This window comes from Anomaloglossus baeobatrachus, chromosome 1 (assembly GCF_048569485.1).
Source record: "Anomaloglossus baeobatrachus isolate aAnoBae1 chromosome 1, aAnoBae1.hap1, whole genome shotgun sequence".
Lineage (NCBI taxonomy): Eukaryota > Metazoa > Chordata > Amphibia > Anura > Aromobatidae > Anomaloglossus > Anomaloglossus baeobatrachus.
Window position 1 is genome coordinate 897,174,902 of NC_134353.1, and position 20,634 is coordinate 897,195,535.

Here is a 20,634-nt window from a genome sequence, read left to right on the forward strand (position 1 = left end):
CGCACACAGACACACACACACACTATGAGATAGGTTGTGTTACTGACAAGATATTCACATGAGCCTTTGCATAGCCTTTGTACAGAATATGAAAAGAGAAGAAAAGAAAAAAAGAAAAAAGGTCAGGAGTGATTTCTGCTACCCAAACTACAAATGTTGAACCAGTTTTACAAGTAAACACCAGTTTAATTATTTTATCTCAGAGTGACTCTTTCCTTACAAACTTACTGAGTTTTGTTTGCTACATAATCTAGCAACATTCAGTCTAGAAGAAAGATCTGGCAAAATGAAATGATCACACAGGCCCCCCTCTGCACTGGTTATAAGGGATGCCACTGAACATCTCAGTCTAACTCCCCTTTCATAAATTCCCCATTGAGTTCTGTATAAATCTGTATACAAGGAGCTCCCCCTAGTGGAGGCTACAGGCAGTGAGAATTAAAGCATGTAATTCTATAGCTGTGTGTAGGGAGAGCAGTGGACTTAAAGAGATGCATCTTTAAAAAAAAAATAAAAAAATGAACCTCAACATTAAATAAAAGTAAATTTTTACTTTCTTTCTTATCATTGTCTTAAGACTATCCTATAGCAAACTCAAGTGTGAGAAGTATTGGGTGTGTAGGGGTTTCCACAAAGGGTCCCATTCATTGAAAATGTTAAGGAATATAACGGAAAGATGCAGAACCTTTTATTATATGATAATTATGAAAATCCCTTTAATTGACTTCAATTGATTTGGTTGCTATAGGAACAAAATAAACTGTTAGTATAAGAAGCTTATGTGTGAGGTAAAAAGATGTCGGTGGTGAGACGGATAGAGAGAGACAGAACGGGCAAAGAGACAGCCGGGCAAAGAGACAGCCGGGCAAAGAGACAGCCGGGCAAAGAGACAGCCGGGCAAAGAGACAGCCGGGCAAAGAGACAGCCGGGCAAAGAGACAGCCGGGCAAAGAGACAGCCGGGCAAAGAGACAGCCGGGCAAAGAGACAGCCGGGCAAAGAGACAGCCGGGCAAAGAGACAGCCGGGCAAAGAGACAGCCGGGCAAAGAGACAGCCGGGCAAAGAGACAGCCGGGCAAAGAGACAGCTTGATAAACTTATCAAGAAGTGACTGATCAGTCAACATTGATATAATGGAGATGGAGGATATTTCCTGGCTTGTGCCCTGTTACTCCAGGCGGCAACTTCAGCTTAAACAAACAGGATTACTCTCAGTGGTGGGAAAATTAATCCATGACTATTGACGATTAAATTATAGTAGGGGGCGCTGTCCTAATGCCATGTAGACAGTATCTTTCTGCTACTGCATTATCAGAAGGGAAGCATCTCGTGCGGGCGACAAAAATGAAATCTGAGGTTTTCTGGAAAGATGTAAGGAGCAGATGGTGAATGTTTTATTATTTAATGCCCAGACAGCTTGGTGGAAGCCGTGCGTCCAACCCGATGCCAAGATTTATCTGGCACGCTGCAGATCTGCATACAAGGTACGGCCCTGGAGGAGACGAGACTTAGAAGGATACAGCAGCCAAATAGGACACAGACAACCACCTGCTGACAACGCTCTGCCTCCAGCAGGACCAGCTGTGGAGAGGACGGATACAGGCTACAGAGAAACTGGATATGTGGAAAACTGAAGACAAGACATTCCAGATCACGGAGATGATGAATGAGATAATAAGAGCGTTGTCCTGGGTAATCCTTCCATCAAAAATGCTGCCCACATCAGCTATAAATAGGAGAACGACACCGAAAGAGGCAGCGATGCCCGGCGAGGGACCGAAGTTACCAACAATGCACATAATGGGCAGGAGAGCATAGTGCAATATATGGGCAGCAATGCATGTGTAATCCTATGAGGCTGCAACATCAATGCACTGTGGTCCTATCAAAAGCCACACCATATAGTGCTGGCCAAAAGTATTGGCACCCCTGCAATTCTGTCAGAGAATACTCAGTTTCTTCTTGAAAATGATTGCAACCACAAATTCTTTGGTATTATTATCTTCATTTATTTTGTCTTCAATAAAAAAAAAAAAAATTGTCAAAGCCAAATTGGATATAATTCCACACCAAACATAAAAAAGGGGTGGACAAAAGTATTGTCACTGTTTGAAAAATCATGTGATGCTTCTCTAATTTGTGTAATTAACAGCCCCTGTAACTTACCTGTGGCACCTAAGGCTACTTTCACACATCCGGTTTGAGCACGAGCACTGCGGCTCAATCCGGCTGTGAAAACTATGCAACGGATGCGGCGAAAACACCGCATCCGTTGCATACGTTTTTACATGCGGCCCGTCCGTTTTTTTCCGGTTGCGGCATGCTACTGAGCATGCGCAGTGGAAAAAAACGCATGCGGCGACCGGATGCGTTTTTTTCCGCATCGCGCTGCATCCGGCCTCCATAGGTATGCATTGAAAAATGCGCCGCAGCGGCCGGATGCAGCGCGATGCGGTGTTTTTTGCCGGAGCAAAAAACGTTGCAGGGAACGTTCGATCCGGCCGCGGCAGCGGCTAAATCTGCCGCATGCGGCAAAAACCGGACCGAACGCAAGCCCCTGAGGCACAATACGGCACTAATGTAAGTCTATGCAAAAAAAAACGCAACCGGCGTTATAAAAGCCGGTTGCGGTTTTTCTGCAGAACGCCGTATTGTGCCGCAGAGCAAAAATCCGGATGTGTGAAAGTAGCCTAACAGGTGTTGGCAATAACTAAATCACACTTGCAGCCAGTTGACATGGATTAAAGTTGACTCAACCTCAGTCCTGTGTCCTTGTCTGTAGCACATTGAGTATGGAGAAAAGAAAGAAGACCAAAGAACTGTCTGAGGACTTGAGAATCCAAATTGTGAGGAAGCATGAGCAATCTCAAGGCTACAAGTCCATCTCCAAAGACCTGAAAGTTCCTGTGTCTACGGTGCGCAGTGTCATCAAGAAGTGTAAAGCCCATGGCACTGTGGCTAACCTCATGGGTCTTCCAGCAGGACAATGACTCAAAACACACTTCAAAAAGCACTAGAAAATGGTTTGATAGAAGGCACTGGAGACTACTAAAGTGGCCAGCAATGAGTCCAGACCTGAACCCCATAGAACACCTGTGGAGAGATCTCACAATGGCAGTTTGGAGAAGTCCCCCTTCAAATCTCAGGGACCTGGAGCAGTTTGCCAAAGAAGAATGGTCTAAAATTCCAGCAGAGCATTGTAAGAAACTCATTGATGGTTACCGGAAGCGGTTGTTCGCAGTTATTTTGGCTAAAGGTTGTGCAACCAAGTATTAGGCTAAGGGTGCCAATACTTTTGTCTGGCCCATTTTTGGAGTTTTGTGTGAAATGATCAATGATTTGATTTTTGTTTCATTCTCTTTTGTGTTTTTTCATTGCAAGCAAAATAAATGAAGATAACGATACCAAAGAATTTGTGATTGCAATCATTTTCAAGAAGAAACTGATTAATTATCTGACAGAATTGCAGGGGCGCCAATACTTTTGGCCAGCACTGTAGGGATCAAAGTATCGTGACACCTCCGCATGACGTCTGCTCTTCAGGGAAAACGTTCTACAACAATGTGGATTGTGTCTGCGGAAATCTTAAGACACCGGGGAGGGGGGGGGTTTGATGGGCCGGATGGTAGACACCGGACGGAGGGGGAGGGGCACGAGGGGGCCGGATGTTAGACACAGGGGGGGGGGCCGGATGTTAGACACCGGGGGGGGGAGCCTAGATGTTAGACACTGGAGAAGAAGGGGGCAAGACGCCGGAAGTTAGACACTATGGGAGGGGAGACAAGGGGCCGGATGTTAAACACTGGGGGAGAAAGGGCGAGGGGCTGGAAGTGAAACACTTTGGGGGGGGGGGGTGGCCGGATGTTAGACACTGGGGGAAAAGGGGCCGGATGTTAGACACAGAGAGGGGCTGGATGTTAGACACTGGGGAAGAAGGGGGCGAGAGGCTGGAAGCTAGACACTTTGGGGGGGGGGTCAAGGGGCCAGTTGGTAGACACCGGGGGAGGGGGGGCGAGAGGCCGGATGTTAGACATTATTGAAGGGGGGGGCGAGGGGCCGGATGGTAGACACCGGGGCGGGAGGGGGGTCAGGAGCGCGAGGGGGCCGGATGTTAGACACTGGGGGGGCCTGGATGTGATACACTGAAGAAGAAGGGGGCAAGAGGCCGGACGTTAGACACTATGGGAGGGGAGACGAGGGGCCAGATGTTAGACACCGGGGGTGGGGGTGGGGGGGCTGGATGTTAAAACACTGATAGAGAAGGGGCGAGAGGCCGGAAGTTAAACACTTTGGGAAGGGGGTGGCCGGATGTTAAACACTGGGGGAGAAGGGGGCGAGAGGCTGGAAGCTAGACACTTTGCCGAGGAGGGGGGAGGGGCAAGGGGCTGGATGTTAGACACTGGGAATGAGGAGCTGGATTTTAAGATACCGGGTGGCGAGGGACCTGAACTGAGATCTACATCGAAGGATTAAGAAGTGTGACCTAATACTTTAGCCCATACAGTGTGTGCTAGTGATAATTCTCTAGTGTTTTAGTTTTTTAGTTGCTCAGTGCAGCTGTTGGAGGGCGTCTGTATCCAGCTTGTGGCTTCCTATAACGGTGGAAATGTGAATGCCGTTCTAGAGTGTGATCCTGGCTGTAATTGGGATGGGATGTAAATAAGAAAGTATTTACAAGGTGACCCGGCTCATTATGCTGACTATGTAATGACATCAGTGAGGGAGGAAGTAGCTAACTTCTCCTCCCAATGGTGTTTAAAAGAAAATACGGGAAAAGAAAAATAAAACATGGGATTTATACCTTAGGGAGTCACTGAGTAATTGGTGGTGAGAACGCCTGTAAGGATGCTCATCGCTACTTATAAACTAACAATTAGGGAAATCAATTGCGGTGTTACTTCTCTAGGTCATTAGCACTTTGGGACACCTATAGAGCAATATAACATCCTGTGACTATGCCAATGAACGCCAGCTACAAAGGACGATTTCCACCCCAAGTAAAGAAAGCCAAATACACAAAATTGCCCTTCAAGAATTTAGACATCTTCACATGAATATAGGTAGAATTCTTTTCACTTAGATGCACCTGGGTTAAATTTAGTACTGACCCTATGGACATAAGATTCAATCATAACAATCCCAAGGATCATCCCCACACCACCCCTATGCAGAGTATTGTAAACATATAGACATCCTAAGACTAGTGATGAGCGGGCACTACCATGCTCGAGTACTCGGAACTAGTGATGAGTGGGCACTACCATGCTCGGGGGTTCAGTACTCGTAACTAGTGATGAGTGGGCACTACCATGCTCAGGGGCTCGATACTCGTAACTAGTGATGAGCGGGCACTACCATGCTCAGGGGCTCGATACTCGTAACTAGTGATGAGTGGGCACTACCATGCTCGGGGGTTCAGTACTCATAACGAGCTGTCGGCTGCTCGGATGGGCTCAACTCGTGTACCGACTATAATGGAAGTAATTGGGGAATTCATGTATTTTTCTGGAAGATTTTCCAGAAAAATACTCACGTTCCCCCCCCACTGACTTCCATTATAGTCGGGTATTTGGGGCACTCCCATCAGAGAGCCCATCTTCTCATTACAAGTACCGAACCCCGAAGCATGCGCGATCACTACCTATGACCAGTCACACTCTTTGTCTCTACCCTTTTGTCTGCTTCTCTTCTGAATTTCTCCTTAAAGTATGGCAGCTAAATTGGAAATAACCAATTTACACACCATATTTTTGATCTCACAAGGTGCATTGGATTAGAAGACGCACCCCAAATTTAGAAAAAGAAAAAAAAATAAAAATAAATAAATAGAAAAATTAAAAAAAAATAAATAAAAATGGTGGTGAAAAGGGGGTCAGTCTTCTAATCCGGCTGTATCATACTGGGGGAAAGGTGCTGGTGGGCAGCAGCGGTGGTGGAGCGGGGGTCACAGGAGCAAGGAGTGGTGCTGCGGCCGGTGTCCCAGCTGGGAGTCAGGAGCTATACAGAAAATGTCAGTGGTGCGGACTTGCCTCAAATATCACAAAAATCTCAGAAAATCAGTGAATTCATACAGCTCTTGGTACAGCCAAAGAGCAGTGACCTCCTGCACCACGGAACGGGGTCACGTGAAGCCATCCGCTCATCTCTATACAGTAGATAAAACCGGATTAAAGGTGATCTCAGTCATTGTATAGGAGGAGGTGAGCTGTGACATCCACTATTGTGAATGATGGATCCTGACATATATAGAGGTTTCATCTGCCATTGTACTGGACGTGGTGGAGGTGAGCCATCACATCTATTATCAATGGTGAATCCTGTATAATCTACTATATGTTAGATTAGGTTTCATTGTACATGAAAGGAAGGAGGTGAGCTGTGATAACTATTGTGAACGATGGATAAGGAGTTATATACACTGTAGAGGTTTTATATATGATTGTACTGGAGAGAGAGGAGGTGAGCCGTCATCTATTATGAACAGTGGATGCTGCAAATCTACTATATATCGAGGGGTTAGTCATTGCACAGGAGGACAAGGTGAGCTGTCACATCTATTATGAACAGTGGATCCTGTATAATCTAGTATATATAGAGGGGTTAGTCATTGTATAGGAGGAGGTGAGCTGTGACAATCACTTATTGTGAATGGTGGATCCTGAGTTATATATGAATACAGATTTTATCTGTCATTGTACAGGAAGGGGAGGAGGTGAGCTGTCACATCTATTATTAATGGTGGATCCTGCAAACTCTACTATATATAGAAGGGTTACACATTGTACAGGAGAGGAAGGAGGTGCGTTGTGACATCTTTTGTGAATCATGGAACTTGTATTATCTGCTGTATAAAGAGGTCTTAGTCATTATACAAGAGTCAGAGGTGAGCTGTGACATCACATATTGTGAATGATGGATCCTGAGTTATAGTGGAATAGAGATTTTATCTGTCATTGTACAGGAGGGGGAGGAGGTGTGCTGTCACATCTATTATGAATGGTGGATCCTGCAAAATCTATATATATATATACATATATATATATATATATATATATATATATATATATAGGTTACATATTATACAGAGGTGAAAGGAGGTGATCTGTGACATTTTGTGATTTATGGATCTTTTATTATCTGCTGTATATAGAGGTCTCAGGCATTATACAAGAGATGGAGGTGAGCTGTGACATCACCTATTGTGAATGTTGGATCCTGTGTTAAATATAAATAAAAGGAGTTATCTGTCACTGTACAGGAGGGGGAGCAGGTGAGCTGCCACATCTATTATGAATGGTGAATCTTGGGTTATCTACTGATCATTGTATGTAAAGTGCTATGGAATTAATAGCGCTATATAAATGAATAAAATTATTATTATTATTATTATTATCATTGACTGTGATGATAACAAAACTGCTGAAAAGTCTTGTGCAGAACAGGAGCAATGAGTCTAATAGTATGAAGGTGAAAATTGCAGTAGTGCTTTTTCTTATTCTTAATATACATTGTGTATTTAAAAAAAAAAAAAATTGTTAAAAAAAAAACCAAAAACCACATTTAACATAGAAACTTGCTTTAAACAATAGGTAATTTTCTGCTGTAAGATTCCTTATAAGTTGAGTTAAAGAGGTGAACTCTCTCCTCTGAAGAAGACAACAATATTGCAGGTTTACAGGGATGGAGATAGCAACTTCATTTGGATAATGATGGCCCTGTCACAGGTGATCTCTGGAATCGCTGCCTCGTCCTCATTCATCAAAACCCAACTAATCACACGTTCCATTTCCTACGAATCAATTGTGTGCTAATTACACAGGGGAGTGCAGAGCCTTTTTTTAGGTCTCACGCTCTGCAATCACGGCCTGTGTGTTCTGCCATTATGGATCTTACTCTGTACATGGAGAGATCGATGCGCAGGGAATTGTGCAACTGGTCCAGGAGCTTCACAAAGCGTTCTTTCTGCAGAAAAAAGAAAAGAAATATATATATAAGTATACATATGAAATACCTTTCTCAGCTACCTTGCTGGTGCAGTGAAAAATTGTGTTCTGGAGGACAAATATACATAGGTGATAAAGAGTTTGTACCAGATCATATAGCGGCTAACCATGAACTGCACAGTGGAACTTCCCTCATTCATTGTCTACAGGACTGAGATACCGTATGTGGCAGTCCCATAGACAATGAACACAGCCAATTAGTAAAAGTTACTAATAGTACTGGTACTAATAATATACCGTTTAAATCAGGGATAGAGTTTTCTCAAAGATGAGAGTGAAGCAAAAGAACACTCACCCCAAAGTTGGAGGCAGAGAAGCGGTCAGATGCAGACACGTTGGTGGAGGCAGTGGTGTGGGCATAGTAGGCATTGATATTGGCGAGGAGCGTGCTCATGACGGCTGGTACTCCGGGACACATATACTTTGACGAAAGACAAGCAAAGTGCCTGAAAAAAGAAGATCAGCAGATGAGGAACCAACCAAGTAGGGAAGATTGTTTATAATTTCAGACTAGATGGTATAGTTGCTACAAGAGATCGGCACTTCTGGAGGACCCGGCACGTCCATGGATGTCACAGACAACCTACTGACTGCAGTGTAAATGATGTGCATAGCTTCTTTTCCCCTGTGGTAACGCTGCTGAGACATTAAACAGTGGTTTCCAAGTCCACCCAGTGATTACAAGTGATCAGTGGAGGTCCAAGCAGCAGGATTGGTGATTATAAGTGATCAGTGGAGGTCCCAACAGCAGGATCGGCAATTATAAGTGATCAGTGGAAGTCCCAGCTGCAGAATCGGCGATTACAAGTGATCAGTGGAGGTCCCAGCAGCAGGATTGGCGATTACAAGTGATCAGTGGAGGTCCCAGCAGCAGGATTGGTGATTTAAAGTGATCAGTGGAGGTCCCAACAGCAGGATCGGCAATTATAAGTGATCAGTGGAAGTCCCAGCTGCAGAATCGGCGATTACAAGTGATCAGTGGAGGTCCCAGCAGCAGGATTGGTGATTACAAGTGAACAGTGGAGGTCCCAGCCTCAGGATCAGTGATTACAAGTGAACAGTAGAGGTCCCAGCAGCAGGATTGGCGATTACAAGTGATCAGTGGAGGTCCCAGCAGCAGAATCGGCGATTACAAGTGATCAGTGGAGGTTTCAGCCAGCAGGATCAGTGATTACAAGTGATCAGTGGAGGTCCCAGCAGCAGAATCAGTGATTACAAGTGATCAGTGGAGGTCCCAGCAGCAGGATCGGTGATTACAAGTGATTAGTGGAGGTCCCAGCAGCAGAATCGGCGATTACAAGTGATCAGTGGAGGTCCCAGCAGCAGGATCGGTGATTACAAGTGATCAGTGATTACAATTGATCAGTGGAGGTTCCAGCAGCAGAGTTGGCAAATGCTTTCGGGATCCTTTTCCAGAATAAGAAAATGTTTAAAGTGGACAATTCTTTTAAAAAAGAGGCATTAAATAACTAATTCACTTTCATGGTCACTCCACAATTTCCGTCTCTGAGATTGGCTCGCTCAGAAGCTATTCCTGCCACTGCGGTAGTAACAATCTTTTGCCCACAAAAATACTTAATTTGTCTCTCAGTTGCACAATGGCTCCCTTTATAAAGTGTCCATGTCAGCAGGCTACCAGCTTATGCAAATAAGCCTAGAAGTGCATTGGGGGCGTGTTAATGCACTCGGTGTTCCTACATGACACCAAAGCATGATGGTATATGACATTACTACAAAACAGGTATCTATTTTGTTCTTGTACTAGGAACTATACACGAATACTTCGAGTTTTAGTAGTAAACATCTACCATCCAATTCCTTTTAAATGGTCACTGTTGTATCACTAAGCTTATATTTGATGAGCCGGTGTACTAAATAGTAAAACTGTAAAAGACTTAATTTACAGGAAAATATGTCATACGCCTGTAAAGATGCCCTGAAGTGCCCCCATTTTGTGTCTCCCAGTTTTGTCACTTGCTCTCCATTTTGTGTCTCCCAGCTCTGTGACTTGCTCTCCATTTTGTGTCGCCCGGCTCTGTGACTTGCTCCCCATTTTGTGTCGCCCGGCTCTGTGACTTGCTCCCCATTTTGTGTCACCTGGCTCTGTGACTTGCTCTCCATTTTGTGTCGCCCGGCTCTGTGACTTGCTCTCCATTTTGGGTCGCCTGGCTCTGTGACTTGCTCCCCATTTTGTGTCGCCCGGCTCTGTGACTTGCTCCACATTTTGTGTCGCCCGGCTCTGTGACTTGCTCCACATTTTGTGTCGCCCGGCTCTGTGACTTGCTCTCCATTTTGTGTCGCCCGGCTCTGTGACTTGCTCTCCATTTTGTGTCGCCCGGCTCTGACTTGCTCCCCATTTTGTGTCGCCTGGCTCTGTGACTTGCTCTCCATTTTGTGTCGCCCGGCTCTGTTACTTGCTCTCCATTTTGTGTCGCCCGGCTCTGTGACTTGCTCTCCATTTTGTGTCGCCCGGCTCGGTAACTTGCTGCCCACTCTCTGTTCTTAGGTCTCATCATTCTCTAATTACACAGCAGCAGAGAGATCACAGGAGGTGAAGGAAGGACTTTGCTAGCTGTGAGGTTTGGGCCTGGGAATCTCCATATCATGAGCAGTTTAGGCGAGGTTCACATTTCCGTTGTTTTGCATCAGTCACATGCGTTGCTTGACGCTTGTGACTGATGCGTTGTACAACGGATGACAAGAATTAGAATTAATTGTCGGACTCCATTGTAAAAGAGAGAACGATCAGCTGATCGTTCACAATAGCCGGCCGGCGGCTTTTGAGAGCGAACAGATGATCTCCCGGCCGCTGGCTAATGAGAGCGAACAGAGGATTTCCCGGCCGCTGGCTAATGAGAGCGAACAGATGATTTCCCGGCCGCCGGCTACTGAGAGCGAACAGATGATTTCCCGGCCGCCGGCTAATGAGAGCGAACAGAGGATTTCCCAGCCGCCGGCTACTGAGAGCGAACAGATGATTTCCCGGCCGCCGGCTACTGAGAGCGAACAGATGATTTCCCGGCCGCCGGCTAATGAGAGCGATCAGCTGATCGCTCACAGCAGCCGGCCGCCAGGTGATCAGCTGATCGCTCACAGCAGCCGGCCGCCGGGTGATCAGCTGATCGCTCACAGCAGCCGGCTGCCGGGTGATCAGCTGATCGTTCGGCCGCCGAGAGAGAGCATGCACAGCGAAATCCTAAGGATTCCACTGCTCAAAAAACGTTACGCTCTGCGTTCCTGCCGCCCGACAGTCAGTCGTTCCACGACTGATCAGTTGGGCGGAGGATGCAACGCAAGAGCATCAGTCACAATCCGCCGCTCATACAAGTCTATGGGAAACATCGGAATCAGCCAAACGGATTGCGTTGTTTACCAGAGCCGCAGATTGTGACTGATACAAATTGACGGAAATGTGAACCTAGCCTAAGCCACAACCTCATCTCCTTGATCTCTGCGCTGTTCACAACCTTTACTCCCCACAATCTAAGTAAAATCCTATCACTCTGAAAATCAGCCCTGCTGAACAATCATAAGAAACGCATCAAATTGCAGTTACAAGCTCCTTTTAGCAGTAGCCACTTGTACAGGTCTGTGTCTAATCAGGACATATAGTTTATATACTGATGACACTGCGTCATATAAATCAAACCGGGGGCAGGAACCCCAACTCGTCACGCCGCCATCTTTTAGATCTTTTCTCCCTCCTTCTGCTGCTGTGTGGAAATCCCAGGTCTCCCATATATACAATATATGAGGACGAAGGTTTAAAATCTAAAATCTGTACTTCACTCACCCTTCCCAGGTCCAGTCCTGAGTTTCCCCTGGTTTCGGTTATTGTCTGCAGCACTGATGTCACATTGACAGCGCTGCAGCCAATCGTGAAGCTGACGGCTCCACCCGAGCCACTGTGTAAAATTTACCCATGTATGTGCTCCAAAACCAATCAGGACATAATAGAATACATCAGCGCTACATGCCTCTGCACTTTTCACGCAATTCCATTTTATATTCTAAAGCAAAAGATGGATTCAGAGATTTTTTTTCTGCACCTTATCTCACCACCCAGACAGTGACAGGGAGGAATGATCCTGGGAGACCTCTACCATTACTGCTGCATCCCACCACCCACAGAGAAATGCCGCAGACATCCCACTTATCCTGCAGCAAAGGTTAATCGGCATCTCCGCAGCATTCATTTGTTAATAGGAACATTTAGAGTAAAATGTCAGAGCGGCTAACCAGCGGCGGAGGACGGGAATATAAATAGACCCGTGATAACATTTTATAAATGCTGAGGCTCACACAGGGAAGAACACGGGCGGGCGCCATGTCTGGGTGGGATTGACAACTTGTCCTCCTAGGATGTGGTCTGAGAAGATAGTACATGGTCAATTATAGGATTTTCAGATTGAGTGCACCACACAATGTGTCATCTGTATCATCTGTATCATCTGTATCATCATCATCTGTATCATCTGTATCATCATCATCTCTATCATCATCTGTATCATCATCTGTATCATCTGTATCATCATCATCATCATCATCTGTATCATCATCATCATCATCATCTGTATCATCATCATCATCATCATCATCATCTGTATCATCATCATCATCATCATCTGTATCATCATCATCATCATCATCTGTATCATCATCATCATCATCATCATCAAGTAAGATGGTTTAATATCCACCTGGAGCCTGTCAGTGTTATTCCCAAACCTAAAATTTAGCTGTGGATAAGGGAAGGTAGAAAAGTTCTATAAAAGAGGTTGTGCTATTCAGTTACAGCCAGTAGTGGGCAGCAGTGAGGCGCGACAGTCGGCAGCATGAGCGAGCAGAATGATGTGGTCAGGATTAGCGGAAGATATAGGGAGAACTTTTCTACTTGAAAAATATTCAGCGAACATGTAGCTTCACCTGGCAGATATATGTGCAAAGCTTACCAAGAGCGAGAGGATGTACTAGCACAAAGTGATAACTATCATTATATGAAGTGTATAAAGAAAGAAATCCAAATAACTAAAGCAAACGTGGAATAAGGCAAAATAAAAGACAAAGCAAGAGGAAGCTATGTAAGAAAAGACTGGGAAAGCTCCTGAGAAAAGACAGGGAAAAGTAGGTAAAGGAGGGGCCGAGGCAGGAGACGAGACGAGAGCGGCCGGGCCGAGGCAGGAGACGAGACGAGAGCGGCCGGGCCGAGGCAGGAGACGAGACGAGAGCGGCCGGGCCGAGGCAGGAGACGAGACGAGAGCGGCCGGGCCGAGGCAGGAGACGAGACGAGAGCGGCCGGGCCGAGGCAGGAGACGAGACGAGAGCGGCCGGGCCGAGGCAGGAGACGAGACGAGAGCGGCCGGGCCGAGGCAGGAGACGAGACGAGAGCGGCCGGGCCGAGGCAGGAGACGAGACGAGAGCGGCCGGGCCGAGGCAGGAGACGAGACGAGAGCGGCCGGGCCGAGGAAGGAGGAAGGAGAAGAGAGAGGGACGGGCAAAGGAAGGAGAAGAGAGAGGGACGGGCAAAGGAAGGGGAAGAGAGAGGGACGGGCAAAGGAAGGGGAAGAGAGAGGGACGGGCAAAGGAAGGGGAAGAGAGAGGGACGGGCAAAGGAAGGAGAAGAGAGAGGGACGGGCAAAGGAAGGAGAAGAGAGAGGGACGGGCAAAGGAAGGAGAAGAGAGAGGGACAGGCAAAGGAAGGAGAAGAGAGAGGGACGGGCAAAGGAAGGAGAAGAGAGAGGGACGGGCAAAGGAAGGAGAAGAGAGAGGGACGGGCAAAGGAAGGAGAAGAGAGAGGGACGGGCAAAGGAAGGAGAAGAGAGAGGGACGGGCAAAGGAAGGAGAAGAGAGAGGGACGGGCAAAGGAAGGAGAAGAGAGAGGGACGGGCAAAGGAAGGAGAAGAGAGAGGGACGGGCAAAGGAAGGAGAAGAGAGAGGGACGGGCAAAGGAAGGAGAAGAGAGAGGGTCGGGCAAAGGAAGGAGAAAAGAGAGGGCCAGGCAAAAGAAGAAGAGAGAGGGCCAGGCAAAAGAAGGAGACGAGAGAGGGACGGGCAAAAGAAGGAGACGAGAGAGGGACGGGCAAAAGAAGGAGACGAGAGAGGGCCGAGCAAAAGAAGGAGACGAGAGAGGGACGGGCAAAGGAAGGAGACCAGAGCGACGGGCGAAGGAAGGAAAGTGGACTACAAGAAGGGCAGAGAAGTGGAATGCAGACATTAGTAGAGAAGTGAGTGACAGAGAAAAAGGAACAGTATTACGAGCTAGGGAAGCGAAGTCAAAGGCAGGCAAGGGAAGAAAAATGTAAGGCAGACAAGAAAGGTGAAAGTCAAGTAAAAATATTAATCAAAGGCAGGAATGAGATCAAAAGTGAAAGTCAGGTAAGAGAAGAAATATGAAAGGCAATAGAAAAAAAAAAAGTTAAAGGCAGGTGATTGAAGAAAAAAAAAATTAAAGCAATGTAGAACCTTCAAACCAGAAGTTAACGGTTTTTTTTTTCTTTGATAGGAGTGATAGCAGTGCTTTGCTAAATTCTCAATCCAATGGCTTGTTTTAACCCATGACAGGAAACCGTGACCCGCGTAGTTAACTTGCATTCTGTTATTCTGACCCCCACGATTGTACCTACCCTTTAGTTCACAACAAGCATAAGCATTATCAGATGCTGGGGGAATGACACTGATCCCGACGATCTTACCTGCTTTTTGTTGTAATCACCTTAAAAGCTTATTTTGTGCCGTAATTATTTCCTGAGTGTCTGTTCTTTGGGATTTTGGGGTCTGATAGCCCCATTTTTCTATGTTGTTTGTATATTGAAAAAGAACATTTTGGTTTAAAAAAAAATAAAAATTCTCAATCCAAGTTCAAACTAACTTGTCACTATTCCATATTCTCTGTAACGAGCACTCCATTCTGCACATTCATCCTTAATAGAAACCAGATCACAATAAAATTGCGATGCCAACACGGGAAACATTAGGCCACGTTCATACATTGAGTATTTGGTGAGTTTTTTTACCTCCGTATATGTAGCCAAGACCAGGAGTGGGTGATAAATCCAGAAGTGGTGCTCGTGTTTCTATTATACTTTTCCTCTGATAGTTCCATTTCTGATTTTGACTTACAAATATGGAGGTAAAAAACTCCCCAAATACTCCCTGTGTGCATGAGAAGTGCTAGTTGATGACTTAGTTGCTCGGTCCCCGGCACTCTCAGTGTGGTTGGGTCCCCGTAGCGGTTTGGGGCCCGACTGTCCCTTATTATGGCAGTCTCCTTGTCCGTACGGCGGGCAGTGTGGACCCTGTAGGGCTGGTCTGTGTCCTGAACCCTGATCCTTGCTTTACTTCTGATGCCCCCCGGATCTGTTGGGTCAGTGAGGTCCGCGAAGGTCCCCTCACTGTGCAGGTATTTTCCAGGCCGTCTGAAATGGTCGCCTCACCTAGGGCCCTGTGCCCCGTGCGTGCTCTGGTTCCCTGGCGACCACTCTCCTGTGCCCTTGGGTCACTGATACACGACCCAGCTCTGGGCACGTCTTTCCACTTTTACTCACTACTAGTACAGACTGCTTGTTGTCCCCTCCCACCAGGTTGTCTAGTCCCCTGGTCTGGCTCTGCCCTCTATGTGGCCATCCCCTTGTGTCCAACTAGTCAATCACCTCTGGTGTGGAATGAAAACTGGGATTTTGGTGTGTCTAGGTATTGCTGGCGCTGGTATTCCAGGTCCCTGGGGGTAGGCCCTGCATCCTGGTGAGGATGCTGTACCTAGTAGTGCCCCGAGTGTCTCAGGGGTGCTAATGCTGCATATTCAAGGAGCTCCATTTAAGTTGTATATTTCAGAATCCCGTATAAATGCAGAATAATAATGTATAACTTCTGTGGTTATCCGCCGCGGCTGCACTTATTCTGTAAGCCTGTATTATATTACACTTTCCCATTCCTCTCCTGTGGATTACACTCCGGTGACAGCTGTCATTTATACTTCTGCCAGTCTTGCTTTCTATAGAATAGGCAGGATTCCTCGGCTGGAGATACATATTGAGGGCTGTGATGCATCACGCCGCCTGTAAATCATGAGAAGAGAAAACATATCATTTCCCAACAGAAAGCTGGCAGATGAGATGTGCGCTCGCAGTGCAGCGATACGAGCCATCGCCTATAACGAGCTGAATTAATGACTTGTACCCGGCAATGTGACAATGGAAATTAACTCGCCGGTGAATATAATATGTGACTCTGGTCTCCAGTCTAGTAGAGAGCTGCTCGCTTATGATGCCGAGTCCTCTCCGCCTAATACCAGCGCTCTGAGCGCGCATTAATTACAGGAGGCGAGATCGTGCTCCACAAGAGCCAGGATTATGCCTCTGATCCTACGAGAGCCCAGTAAGCAATGCAGCCAGCGCTATGGGTGCAGGAGCTCTCCTATAGGGGCACTAGCAGCACTAGGGGGGTGACCTCCCCTCACTCCACCTGTCACCATGGGATGGAGAGGTCTCCAGGAACGCTGCTTTTATGTGCAGATGTACGGCATCACTATGCAGCGGCTTCCATAGAGATTTATCCTTGAAGGGGAAATTGTGCTATAATAAGCAAAATGAAAATGTCGGATTGAAAAAGAAAAAAAAACGCTTTAAATCCACTTACTCCACTCAAAACAGGAAAATATAGCCGGAAGCTGAGATATGTAGAGCTGTTTGTAGGGTCCTCAACTACAAAGCTGCCCTGCGTCCCACTGGTCTCCACACTTAATAGATGTTATCATAAATAGACAAACTGCTAATCATTTTACTTAGAAATTATTTTTGTAACCCCTGAAGCAGGGGCAGGTCCCAGTCTCTCCCCAGGATGTAGGGGCAGGTCCCAGTCTCTCCAAAAGGGAGCAGGGGCAGGTCCCAGTCTCTCCAAAAGGGAGCAGGGGCAGGTCCCAGTCTCTCCAAAAGGGAGCAGGGGCCGGTCCCAGTCTCTCCAAAAGGGAGCAGGGGCAGGTCCCAGTCTCTCCAAAAGGGAGCAGGGGCAGGTCCCAGTCTCTCCAAAAGGGAGCAGGGGCAGGTCCCAGTCTCTCCAAAAGGGAGCAGGGGCCGGTCCCAGTCTCTCCAAAAGGGAGCAGGGGCCGGTCCCAGTCTCTCCAAAAGGGAGCAGGGGCCGGTCCCAGTCTCTCCAAAAGGGAGCAGGGGCAGGTCCCAGTCTCTCCAAAAGGGAGCAGGGGCAGGTCCCAGTCTCTCCAAAAGGGAGCAGGGGCAGGTCCCAGTCTCTCCAAAAGGGAGCAGGGGCAGGTCCCAGTCTCTCCAAAAGGGAGCAGGGGCAGGTCCCAGTCTCTCCAAAAGGGAGCAGGGCAGGTCCCAGTCTCTCCAAAAGGGAGCAGGGGCAGGTCCCAGTCTCTCCAAAAGGGAGCAGGGGCAGGTCCCAGTCTCTCCAAAAGGGAGCAGGGGCAGGTCCCAGTCTCTCCAAAAGGGAGCAGGGGCAGGTCCAAGTCTCTCCAAAAGGGAGCAGGGGCAGGTCCAAGTCTCTCCAAAAGGGAGCAGGGGCAGGTCCAAGTCTCTCCAAAAGGGAGCAGGGGCAGGTCCCAGTCTCTCCAAAAGGGAGCAGGGGCAGGTCCAAGTCTCTCCAAAAGGGAGCAGGGGCAAGTCCAAGTCTCTCCAAAAGGGAGCAGGGGCAGGTCCCAGTCTCTCCACAGCAAGCAAGGGCAGATCCCAGTCTCTCCACAGCAAGCAGGGGCAGGTCCCAGTCTCTCCACAGCAAGCAGGGGCAGGTCCCAGTCTCTCCACAGCAAGCATGGGGGTCTCTGTCACACCAACGTATATTGGGGTGAGGAGAGGGGATCCCTAAATCTCCACAGGAAACATGGGTGGGTCCAGATTTCTCCACAGGAAGTGGGGGCAGGTCTTGGTTCCCTGCTCCCCTGTCAAACTACATACAGGCAAACCATTGCTCAATGGCAGCAGCAATGCATGCTGGGATGTTATGAAAGAAAGTTGCATTGTTGGCGAAATACAGATTAAGATAAGCACCCACTGGAACAGAGTGGATGGCAAGTTACAGAAAATCTAAATCAGGACAGTTCCTGTACGTATTAGCCCATTATGTGCACCAGAGGCAGCTTTTAAAATGCTGTGAGACCTTGCTTTTCTATAGGTTTTGTATAAAAGGACAGAACATCATTAATCATCAGCATATATAAATACTGTATATAAAAGCTTCAAGTATATGGTAAGTAGATGAGACATTACTAATCATATATAAATACTGCAGACAATATGTCCGTTTCTGTGAACTCAGCACCCTCTGCTCGAGAGCTCTGCACTCCCCCCATCCACAAGAGCTCTGCACTCCCCCCATCCACAAGAGCTCTGCACTCCCCCCATCCACAAGAGCTCTGCACTCCCCCCCCATCCACAAGAGCTCTGCACTCCCCCCCCCCATCCACAAGAGCTCTGCACCCCCCCATCCACAAGAGCTCTGCACCCCCCCCCATCCACAAGAGCTCTGCACCCCCCCATCCACAAGAGCTCTGCACTCCCCCCATCCACAAGAGCTCTGCACTCCCCCCATCCACAAGAGCTCTGCACTCCCCCCATCCACAAGAGCTCTGCACTCCCCCCCATCCACAAGAGCTCTGCACTCCCCCCCCCATCCACAAGAGCTCTGCACTCCCCCCCCATCCACAAGAGCTCTGCACTCCCCCCATCCACAAGAGCTCTGCACTCCCCCCATCCACAAGAGCTCTGCACTCCCCCCATCCACAAGAGCTCTGCACTCCCCCCCCATCCACAAGAGCTCTGCACCCCCCCCCATCCACAAGAGCTCTGCACTCCCCCCATCCACAAGAGCTCTGCACTCCCCCCATCCACAAGAGCTCTGCACTCCCCCCATCCACAAGAGCTCTGCACTCCCCCCATCCACAAGAGCTCTGCACTCCCCCCCATCCACAAGAGCTCTGCACTCCCCCCCATCCACAAGAGCTCTGCACTCCCCCCCCCATCCACAAGAGCTCTGCACCCCCCCCCCATCCACAAGAGCTCTGCACCCCCCCCCCATCCACAAGAGCTCTGCACCCCCCCCCCATCCACAAGAGCTCTGCACCCCCCCCCCATCCACAAGAGCTCTGCACTCCCCCCCCATCCACAAGAGCTCTGCACTCCCCCCCATCCACAAGAGCTCTGCACTCCCCCCATCCACAAGAGCTTTGCACTCCCCCCATCCACAAAAGCTCTGCACTCCCCCCATCCACAAGCTCTGCACTCCCCCCATCCACAAGAGCTCTGCACTCCCCCCATCCACAAGAACTCTGCACTCCCCCCATCCACAAGAACTCTGCACTCCCCCCAACCACAAGAGCGCTGCACTCCCCCCATCCACAAGAGCTCTGCACTCCCTCCCCCCATCCCTGAGAGCTCTGGCCCCCCAGAGAACTACGCCCATCTGAGAGGTAATCACCCCCCTGTGAGCCCCACACACCTCCTCCGTGACCTCCACACCCTACGGGACCTCTGCACCCTCCTGCGAGCACTGCACACTGTCCTGAGAACCCGGCACCCGCCTCGTTCACGGGAGTTCCTCAACCTCTCTGTGCACTCCGTATCCTCCACTGTTTCTGAGAGCTCCGCAAACCCATCGGAGCTTCGCACCTCCTGGGAGCACCACCCTCTAGCAGGTCTCTCCTGCCCGGTACTCCGGGCTGACTGTTCTTATAACCCTCAGAGCTGAGAATATTTTATTATGTGTCAGCTGAGATAATATAGATAAGAATGAGTAGCCTTGGTCTATGGATAAGAAGACATTTCCTTAGAAAAAGTAAAGAACCTGAAAACTTAAGCTAAACAGTGAAATAGAAATTTTGCCCACTTTTACCCATCTCCTTCCCCCCATACTCACGTCATGGCCTGGTAAATAGACTCAATGCCATAACGCATGGCAAACTCGTCGACGATCTCCTGTGCCGTCTCGTCAAAGTAAACTTTCCAGGCATCGTCGCCCTTCGCTTCTGGGATCTTCACCACGCCACTGCCCTGTATGTCTGTGAGATGATGGAACAGGTTCTGGAGGAAAAAAGCAGAGTCCATTAGAGGGGTACTCATTTCAGACAGTACGGGTAACACCTCTTGAGCAAAAACCTATGAAATGAACAGGGAAAGCTGTACACCACTCTGTTCATTCTCCAACAGATGTGGTGGCTATTACACAACATTGGACGGGGGCTCAGGGACCTTTTATTTTCACCCGTGGTGGGACTTAAGTCTTGTGATGTCTATGGAAAAAGGGCGCCTGCCTCCACCGAAAAAGGGCGCCTGCCTCCACCGAAAAAGGGCGCCTGCCTCCACCGAAAAAGGGCGCCTGCCTCCACCGAAAAAGGGCGCCTGCCTCCACCGAAAAAGGGCGCCTGCCTCCACCGAAAAAGGGCGCCTGCCTCCACCGAAAAAGGGCGCCTGCCTCCACCGAAAAAGGGCGCCTGCCTCCACCGAAAAAGGGCGCCTGCCTCCACCGAAAAAGGGCGCCTGCCTCCACCGAAAAAGGGCGCCTGCCTCCACCGAAAAAGGGCGCCTGCCTCCACCGAAAAAGGGCGCCTGCCACCACCGAAAAAGGGCGCCTGCCACCACCAAAAAAGGGCGCCTGCCACCACCGAAAAAGGGCGCCTGCCACCACCGA

At 48.5% G+C, this 20,634-nt stretch overlaps 1 protein-coding gene across 5 annotated transcripts in view; it reads right to left on the reverse strand.

Moving 5' to 3' along the window:
* Positions 1 to 20,634, reverse strand: part of UNC13B (unc-13 homolog B) — a 436,326-nt gene that overhangs the window by 62,625 nt on the left and 353,067 nt on the right. For all 5 annotated transcript variants that reach the window (XM_075327051.1, XM_075327042.1, XM_075327033.1 and 2 more), the window contains 3 exons: positions 19,864 to 20,027; positions 8,297 to 8,447; positions 7,892 to 7,960 (listed from right to left, as the gene is read on the reverse strand). In XM_075327051.1, coding sequence (XP_075183166.1) covers positions 7,892 to 7,960; positions 8,297 to 8,447; positions 19,864 to 20,027 — 384 coding nt within the window. The remainder of the gene's footprint in view (positions 1 to 7,891; positions 7,961 to 8,296; positions 8,448 to 19,863; positions 20,028 to 20,634) is intronic.